The 10,007-nt window shown below is 56.0% G+C and overlaps 1 protein-coding gene across 2 annotated transcripts in view; it reads right to left on the bottom strand.

The window, feature by feature from the left end:
- BAZ1B (bromodomain adjacent to zinc finger domain 1B) overlaps positions 1 to 9,087 on the bottom strand; it is a 42,218-nt gene extending 33,131 nt beyond the window's left edge. The window contains exon 1 of one of the 2 annotated variants that reach the window (XM_038759182.1): positions 8,943 to 9,087. In XM_038759182.1, the coding sequence (XP_038615110.1) occupies positions 8,943 to 9,049 (107 nt within the window). In that variant the 5' untranslated portion in view covers positions 9,050 to 9,087. Of the gene's footprint in view, positions 1 to 6,579; positions 6,847 to 8,942 lie in introns of those variants that run through there. The other variant, XM_038759183.1, reaches the window with a different exon arrangement.
- Positions 9,088 to 10,007: the final 920 nt, after the last annotated feature.

Consider the following 10,007-nt stretch of genomic DNA (forward strand, 5'->3'; position numbering starts at 1 on the left):
CTTCATGCCTCCATTCAGCTCCCTTGCCCCGCGCCTGTTTTCTTTCTTTTGGAGGCCCTTCTCGCCGCTGCGGGTTTCGTTCTGAGCTCCGGCCTCAGGCCAGCCCTGCTCGGGGAAGGTTCTGACTCTCTCCGCCATCGCCAGCGGCGGCGGTGGCGTCTGGTGAGACGGGCGGTTCCGGATTGCAGGGCAAGACCGCCGGCCACGAGGTCCTGGAAGGGAGCCAGACCATTGCTTTTAAAAACGAAACTCATCACGACTCCACTCCGCCGGGTTGGACGGGAGGAAGACAGACGTGAGCAGAAACCCTCCACCTGGCCGCCTTGAGGCTGCCCGGTGGCACCCGGCTGATGTGGTGGCGGTGAGCGGAAGAAACTGAAGACGGAGTGAAGAAAAAGGGAGGGCAACGCGGCCTAGCCCCGGGCTGCCAGAAGACAACGGCGGGCGAGACCTGGCTTGGCACCCCAAGGGAAGGGGTTGCCCGATTCCAGTGGAGGTCCTCGGGCAGGTCAGGACTGAGAAGCAACAGGGCTTAGCGGCGGGGGAAGGTGGACAGTCGTCTCGGCCAGCGGGGATATTTGCTGGCTTGTGGGGGAGGCCAACGAGCCATCCAACTGACAGCATGGGAGGAGGTGGTCGGGTCACATCCAGCCCACAGCCTTTCCTTCTGTCCCTCCCCAGTCAGCCCATCGTATTTATTGAGCGTTTACTATGTGCAGAGCACCACACTAAGCGCTTGGGAGAATACAACATAACAGTAAACAGACACATTCCCAACCCACAATGAGTTTACAGTCTAAACATCCTATATCTACCCTCCGGGATTTAGTATAGCGCTTGGGACATGGTCAGGGCTTTAACCGACACCACAACTATTTTTCTGGGGGAAAAAGATCTTAAGTTTAAGAGTCTATCCACTGAGTACAATAGGGATAATCACACTTCCCTATCATACAGGCATGACAGGGGGATGAAACAGGACTGTGGAAATCATTGCAAAAATGAAGACGCTGGGCCAGTTCTACGCTCAGGGACACTTCAGGGTCAAAGGCAGCACCAGATATACTGTTAAAAGTGACCCCCCAACATCAATCTTTACCCCTTCTTGGTCTGGAAGGGACGGTGGGCTGGGTCCCAGGGCTCTCAGGAGCCAGCACTGCTACCAGCCCTACCTTTGACCATGAAGGGCAGCTCCACACCCAGACCATGACCGTGCTCAGAGCCAGAGGGCCCTTGAGAAACGTAATCCGTCCCCGGCCGGAGGCTCGGCTGCTTGCCCCTCAACCTGCCATGCAAACTGGCTTGGGCCACAGCTGAGCTAAAGTTTTGTTTGTTTCCTTTGATGGCATTTATTAAGCGCTTACTATGGGCAAAGCACTGTTCTAAGCGCTGGGGAGGTTACAAGGTGATCAGGTTGTCCCACTGCGGTGCGGGGGAGGTCACAGTCTTCATCCCCATTTTCCAGATGAGGGAACTGAGGCCCAGAGAAGTGAAGTGACTTGCCCAAAGTCACACAGCAGACACGTGGCGGAGCTGGGATTTGAACCCATGACCTCTGACTCCAAAGCCCGTGCCCTCTCCTCTGAGCCACGCTGCTTCTCCATTTATCCATTTGTTTGTTCAAATGGTATTTGTTAAGCGCTTCCTACGTGCCAGGCGCCGTCCTAAGCGTCGGGGTAAAGACGAGTTAGTCGGGATGGACCCGGTCTTAATCCCCATTTTGCAGATGAGTAGCGGAGGCCCAGAGAAGGGAAGTGATTTGTCTAAGGTCACCCAGCAGACAAGTGGCAGAGGCAGGATTAGAACCCAGATCCTTCTCACTCCCAGGTCTGTGCTCTATCCGCTAGGAAACACTGCTTCTCTCAAGATGAATTCCGGCCGTAACTCTCTGTTCCAGAGAGCTCCGATACCGGATTTCCACTCTCGGCCTGCGCTAGATTAGTCGTGGTGATTGAGGGGATGAGAGGGAATGAGGAGAGGTAAGAATTCCAGGGAGAATCCCAACTTCTTTGGCTTAAAACTCCTCTCCCGCTAGACCTGTTGTCCCACAGAGGCTGCCAAATAGCAAAGTTGACTGACATATTTTACCTACGCTCACCTGCTTTTGTCATCCCCTGCTGCTGATGCTGAATAGAAAACTGGATGAAAGGCAGGTGGAGAGAGAGAGAGAGAAAGAGTTAGAGCCAACTGAGTAAATCAGGCTTCGAGAAATCACACGTTGGCTCCTCAACTAGCTCTGTACTCTGGGTCGACCGATCCCGTCGGGGCCCGAAAGCAAAGCTCCCCGGATCAGACGTCGTTTCCAAAGTCGGACCCGTGGTGGGACAGCCGCCAGGCGGGACGCCCAGGGGCCGGTCAACGCCGTAGGCGGGAGATGGCTCCGGGGGAAATCCTGGGTCTCGGGAGGACCGACCACACTCAGTAGGCAGGGAACGAACGATTGATCAATCGGTCAATAATGTCTGGGTGCTTGCTCTACGCGGGGCACCGTACGGGGAGCCACGATATAAGCCAAACACCATCCTCGCTGCGTTAATATTATGAGGAGCGCAAGGCCTAGTGGCTAGAACGTGGGCCTCGGAGCCAGAGGACCTGGGGTTCTGATCCCAGCTCCACCACTCGTCTGCAGTGTGACCTTGGACAAGTCACTTCCCTTCTCGGTGCCTCAGTTACTTCATCTGTAAAATGGGGATTGAGAATCTGAGCCCCACGTGGGACAAGGACTGTCCAACATGATTTGCTTGTATCTACTCCAGCGCTTAGTAAAGTGCTTGGCACATAGTAAGTGCTTCACAAACACAACAATTATTATTATTTATAATAATCATCCCGGCTCTGCCACATGCCTACTGTGGGACGGTAGGCAAATAATAATAATAATGGCATTTATTAAGCACTTACTATGTGCAAAGCACTGTTCTAAGCGCTGGGGAGGTTACAAGGTGATCAGGTTGTCCCGCAGGGGGCTCACAGTCTTAATCCCCATTTTACAGATGCGGTAACTGGGCCACTGAGAAGTTAAGTGACTTGCCCAAAGTCACACAGCTGACAATTGGCAGAGCCGGGATTTGAACCCATGACCTCTGACTCCAAAACCCATGCTCTTTCCACTGAGCCACGGCTTCTTTGCGCCTCGGTTTCCTCATCTGTAAAATGGGGATTCAATGCCTGTTTTCCCTCTTACTTGGCCTGTGAGCCCGCTGAGGATCAGGGATTGTGTCCGAGCTGACTGACTCGGATCACCCCAGCCCTTAGAAGAGTGCCTGACACAACGTAAGTGTTTAAACACCGCAATAATTCTCCAAAAGCCCGGCCCGTGTGTTGAAGGCTGTCGATGAATCTGAATCCTATCGGCCGCACCTCTGAGGGGTAGGACAGTGAAGACAGCAGGTGGGCCCGGGGAGAGGCCGGCAGAACCGGGCTCCCCAAAGCTGCCATCTCCCTGGCCCCGCTGCCCCCCGCTCCCCTACCCCGAGCTCTCTCTGGCCTCCCCTGCCCGCTGTCTTTTCTCCCGCTCGCTGCTTTAACTTCTCCCCGGTACCGACACCATCACCCTCCCACCCCCCGCCCGCTGTCATTTGACCGGGTCCTTCAACTAGCTACCTAGAACGAAAGTAAAAATGAAAGAAAGAAAGAAGGCTCGATCTTAGAACGGCTCAACCACCCTCGCAAAGACACACCGGGGCCCAGGTCCCGCGTCTGAAGGGCTCACGTTCGCAGCCGGCGCTAGCCACGTCGCCGTGGGCCAGAGCCCACGACGGCCACCCGGGGAAAAGGCGTTTTCAGACCCACGCAGACCGTGGGCGTCTACGTCTGCCTGACAGAGGGTTCAGAACGGGCCTCTGTGTCCCACAGCCCGCTGGGCCTTTGTTCTCCTCCGCCTTGAAACGTGACGCTGTTCTTTTCAGCGGAGGAGTTGAGAGCCTGGGGAAAAAAAAAACAAAACAACCAGGCCGGAGGCCGGGCCGGAGGGGCTCCAACTGATGCTTCCCATTCCACGCGGAAGAGAGTCGCAGGAGAGCACCGCAGAGAGCAGCAGTTAGGGGGGACAAAGGGATCTTCACCCCGACTTTCTGAGTGCCTCCCCCGGGGGACAACCACCATCTGCCCTATGAGACGCTCACTCCGCCCAGGCAGAACCTGAAGGGACTCGGAATTTCCAAGGCCCGAATCGGGCCGGCCGAGCCGGCTCTGCTTCACGACTGCAACTTAACTCCAGCCCCAGCTGCCCCGCTCTCATCAAGACTGGCCCCGAGTCACATTCCTGCCCTAGTCCTGCTGCAGATGAACCTTTCCCCGCCACAAACGGTACCCGCTGCCCAGCTCTGGCACTCTGACGCAGGCTTGTCTAGAGTAAAGCCCACGCTCCAGGTTTGACAGGGCCTGGTCTCTAGTCCCAAGCGCTGCGCACGTAAGCGCTTAACAAATACCACCGACTGACCGACGGATAGGCTGACCCCAGGCCCCGAGCTCCTTTAGCACACAACAGTTGGATGGAACGCTCGCGGAGGGTAGCCCTACACATTTCTTGTCCCTTCCATAAATATGCAACCTCATTCCTTGAACCTTCTAAACCCTACTACTCTCAGCTTCGCCTCTAAGCCAATACAATATGGGACCAAATTAGCTTCCGGGCACCAAACAAGCAGACTGACACACAAGGTATCCAATCACCGTAAAGTCTGGATCCTTTCAAATATGAAGGGGCTTAAAAAAAAGAAAGAAAGAAATCCTCTAGACAAGGACCTGAAAACACAAACCTGCACGTGCAGCTATGACCCAACCACACTGCTTATTCACTGCTGCAAAACCACTAATATCTCCATAAAGCGGTATAATAGCCATACCGTACAATTATTTTAAAACCATCCTTAAACAGCTTCCATTTGTACCAACTCTCAAGGGAGTCATTTTTCATTACTATGTATTATTGTTAGAACCTTAAAATGCTAGTCCAGGAGATTTCAGTCACGGGAGCCAGATGACTAATCTGACACTTTTTAGTAAACAAATTCCCCTTGGGTTCTTTTTTCCCCCCCCAAACTCTCTCCTAATGCAAAAAACTTGCAAAAATCACTTCACGGATGACAGGTTCTTGGTGCATCCCACCTTCCTAGTGTAACCCCCTCCCCTCGCCCCACACCCCTTTCGCTGACCTCTACCCCATCTGACATTCCCCAGAGCCTACTGAAGTCCAGCACGTGCCAGGCTTTGAAAGAAAGGATGACTGTTACGGAGCGGTAAGCCCAAGTGTCACGGTCACTGGCGACACTGAAGAGTCAAAAAACCAGATCCTAGTTTGGGGTGATTTCATCTGACCCCCTTTACATTTGGCTCAAACAGAGGCACCCCATTAGCAGCTGATGCCCAGGTCCAGAGATTCCCCAGGGGATGTGAGGGCATCAGTTCTGGGGGTTCAGTCAGAGTTTCCAGTTAGAAATCACTCTAGGCCTGTGGAATCCAGGACTTCTCCCCTTCCCATGACTTGGGGGTGGGCGGTGGGAGAACCTAATGAGTCATTTTGGCACTTAAGTGCTTACTATGTGCACAAGTAGATGGAAGGTCATCAGGTCAGACAGTCCCTGTCCCACACGAGGCACCTAGTCTACGTAGGAGGGAGCAGGATTTAATTCTCATTTTACATATGAGGAAACTGAGGTCCAGAAAAGTTGTGACTTACCCAAGATCATATAGCAGACAGGTGACGGGCTCCTTGGGAGATCCCCTGCCCCGATTAAAAGAGCCGCCGATGGGCTGGGTCCTCCCCATGAGGGACCGATTTCTCTTCTGTAAATCTGACTGTTAAGAGCAGCAGGAGTGTGTAATTTAGGATGACTCAGAATCAGTTCAGGCGGTGAGGAACGCAAAGGCAGTAAAGGATGTGGTAAGTAGGTGCGGAACAGGTAAATAGAGGAAAAGCCCTACTAACGGATCCAATAGGCCAAGAAAGCAACAACAGGGGATTTCACCCCCCTCAAGAAAAATGGGGAAAATGAAAATAAACACTGAACTGCATTCTTTTTTCCTAGCATGCCAGGTATTGGTGGGCAGGGAAATTTCTCGTTCATGACGGCTGAAGGAAGAAAGTTAAGACAGCTTCTTCAAAGCACCTACAGTAACATTCATATTAAAAAATCAGCCCAAAATTCCCAAGAACATGATGACGCCACCAACACCAAAGAGAATTCAAGACAGGGGTCTTGCTTCACCTGAGTTTTTTGTGGGGGGGGGGGGGAGGTGTTTGCATTACAAATCCACCACCACAAAATACAATAAAAAAAAGTTTCAAACAGAAAGAGCCTGGGCCTGGGAGTGAGAACTCTGGCTCGACTGATTGCCTGCTGGCCCAGTCGCTTGGCTTCTTTGGGCCTCATTTTACATCTGTAAAATGGGGGTTATATACCTGTCCACCTGGGTCCAACCTGATTATGCTGTATCAATCCCAGTGCTTGGAACAGTGCTTGGCACATGGCAACAGCTTAATAAATACCACAGTTACTATTAAAATTATAAACATTAACAACACAACACCTTAACTGAAAAAAATCAACGGTACTGTTGTATTAAATGTTTGGATACAGAAGCTAAATCGAAGATGGGGACGGGGGAACGTATTCAGCACAGCAATGTCACATCTCCTGGACTTCCATGTTCCTGCGGGAAAGGCGCAGATTCCACCCTCTCTTTCCAACTCATCCTCGGATTCTCCTCCCACAAACATCTCAGTCCCAAATGAAAATCTTCCTTCCAAGCCATCGCACTGATCACCAAAACCTGCCTTCGACATTTCTAAGAACAGCACATAGTAAGCAGTTAACAAATACCGTCATCATTATCATCTCAGACATCACAAGCCACTATTAAGCCCCTTTCTATAGCACCGGCCCATCCTTGAGAATCCCTTTGTGTGTCCCCCCACGTTCCATACTTGCCCTGAATATTGCTCGGATAAAAGCCGGGGAGGATAATAAGCCATTTTCCCAAGGCGGGCTGAGCCAAACGTTATCATCACTGAAAAAGTTTGGAGAAAAAGCAAAGAAAGAAAGGGGCCGGGTCTCTCTCTCAAAAAAAAAAAGTAAATCGGATGCAGCCCCTCCTCCTCTACACACGGAAGACATAGACGGCCCTGCTAATTCACCCCTCCTCCTCCAAGTCCCAAAATCACTTTGAGGGGAACCGGGGATGACAAAGTCTATTTTCTTTAACTCGTGGAGGCCCGGGCACCTTTAACTGAATTAAAATCACGGTGGCTGAATCCACCGGGGAATCCCTAACACATTGGCTCCGGGCGCTTAAAAAAAAAAAGGCCTGCAACTCTCAGCAGCGAAGACGGGTAGTGAATAAACCAGATTAAAACGGAACAAAGGTTTGACGGAAAGCCGAAGGATGAAAGTGCAAGATCCAAATGGCTCCCGGCCCACGAGGGCGGTTCGGAAGCAGGACCCCCCTCCTAACGTGGGGAACCCACTTTTCTCCTTCGTTTTCTACAAGAGTCGGGGAACCACCGACACCCCCCCACACACACACAAAAACCAACTCCCTATTTTCTGAACTTCTGCTTTTCGCTGTTCTCGGCCCCGGCTCCCTGGCACCGGGAAACTCTGCCGGTCCCCTCGGAGGTGGGCCCTGGTAGACCGTCCTCTCCCGAGCGTTTCGCGCAGTGCTGCGCAGGAGGGGTTGAGGGATGGAGGGCCCGGCTCCACGAGGGAGGCAGGCAGGCAGGCAGGCAGGCAGGCCGCCCGCGCCGCGCGGCTCTAACTTAGGGACCGGCCGCTTTCCGGGCCACCGCGAAAGGCTCAGTGCAAAACCACGCGCGCACGCACACACACACATACACACACACACCCCTAAAAACTGCTCTACACACGCACACAACCACCCCAAAAAACTGTTCCACACACACGCGCGCGCCTGCACAAACGATCCCAGACTGTTCTCTCTCTACACACACACACACACACACACGAAACCACCCCCCAAAACTGCTCTACACACAGACGCACCTCAAAAAGTACTCTACACAGACACCTCCAAAACTGCTCTACATACACATTTACACCTCCAAAACTGCCCCACACACATACACCCCTCAAAAACTGCCCCCCCACGCAAACCTCAAAACTGCCCCCCACATACACCCCCCAAAACTGCCCTACACACACGTGCACACCTCAAAAACTGCCCCCCATACACACACACCCCCAAAACTGCCCTACACACACACACACGCACACCTCAAAAACTGCCCTACACACGCACATGCACACCTCAAAAGGTGCCCTATTCACACACACATGCACACCTCAAAAGGTGCCCTACACACACATGCACATCTCAAAAACTGCCCTACACACACACGCACACCTAAAGAGCTGCCCTACACACACACGCGCGCACCCCTCAAAAGCTGCCCTACACACATACACGCACCCCTCAAAAGCTGTCCTACACACACACACACACCCCCTAAAAAGCTGCCCTACACACACACACACACACCCCTAAAAAGCTGCCCTACACACACACACCCCTAAAAAGCTGCCCTACACACACACACAGAAACCCCCACACATGCACCCCTCAAAAACTGCCCCCCACACACAGATGCACCCCTCAAAAACTACCCTGCGCGCGCACACACACACACACACACAAGCAAACCTCATAAACTGCCCTAGGCGCGCGCACACCTCCAAAAGTGTTCTCCACAAAGCCCCCTCTCTCCCCCCCGCCCCGGCAGCCCCGCACACAGTTGTCCCCCGGTGTGCGGGGCCGCAGCGCAGCCGAGCGCGGGAGACAAAGTGCGACGGGGGTCGGGGGTCCGGTCCCGTGGCCCGTGCGGGCTCCGGAGAACTTTCCCGCCGCGCCGGGGTCCGGACGAGGCCCCCCCAGGAGGAGGAGGCGTCGTCGTCGTCGCCGTCGCCGGCGTCGGGTAAGGATACTCCCGGGTGCGGAAGGCCTCCTGCGTGTGCGGGATGGTGTAGAGCGGCTCCTCTCCGGGCAGCGGCTTCACCAGCGGGAAGGGCTTGCGGCCCAGCAGCGGCGCCATCGCGGCGGGGCCTCGGCCGGCTCCCCTCCCGTCCTCTCCTCTCCCCTGTCCCCTGTCCCCTGTCCTGTGACTCCTCCTTGGGCCCGGGGTTCGGGGTTCGGCTCCGGCTCTCACTGCTGGCGCGGCGGCGGTGGCGGCGGGCGGGAGCCAGCCATGGGGCCCGCCGCCGACGGGGCCGCCGCCTCCTCCGTCCTCCTCTTCTTCGTCCTCCTCCTCCGTCCTCCTGCCGCCCAGATCCCGGCGTCCGCGACTCCTCCCGCCACAAGGCCCCGGACCGGCGGCGGCACCGGAGGAGGAATTATTGAAAAATGGCGGGAGATTCCGCCCCCCCTCCCCTCCCCCGCCGGCCCCCGTCGTGCGCGCACTCTAGCCCGCTCCCCTGGGGCTCCGGCAGCCCGGGCCCCGATTGGCGGAGGGCCGGCGGCCCCTCGCCTCCCATTGGGCGGCGGCCCCGTCGCCCTGCCCGAGGGCCCGCCCCCTCCCCCGGCCGGGTAGTTCGGCTGCGGCGCGCGGGAGGCCGGGGGGAGGGGGGTGAAAGGTCACGGGGTGGAAGCGCCGCTGACAGGCGCCCGCCCAACGGGGAGGGTCGTCACCGCACACACACACCGCACACACACACACGCGCGCACACACACTGCGCCATCTGTCACCGGCGGCGACACCGTACATCCGGGCCCTCGCGGCCGGGGGCTTTGTCTGCCCGCCGCGGCCCCGCCCCTTTTTTTAAAGGGGCCGCGGCCCCTCCCCGCCCCCGCCTCGGCCGGGCCCGGTCCCGGTCCCCGCTTCTTTCCCCCGCCGGTGTGGCCCCCTCGGCCGTCCCCTAACGTGGGTGACCGGAAGTGGGCGGCCACGGGCCCCGGGGCCTCCCCTCAGAGGCGGCCGGGCTGAGGCGTCGAGGCCCCGGGGCCTCCCCTCAGAGGCGGCCGGGCCGAGGCGTCGAGGCCTCGGGCCCCCCCCG

The sequence above is a fragment of the Tachyglossus aculeatus genome, chromosome 17 (assembly GCF_015852505.1).
Source record: "Tachyglossus aculeatus isolate mTacAcu1 chromosome 17, mTacAcu1.pri, whole genome shotgun sequence".
NCBI classification, from domain to species: Eukaryota; Metazoa; Chordata; class Mammalia; order Monotremata; family Tachyglossidae; genus Tachyglossus; species Tachyglossus aculeatus.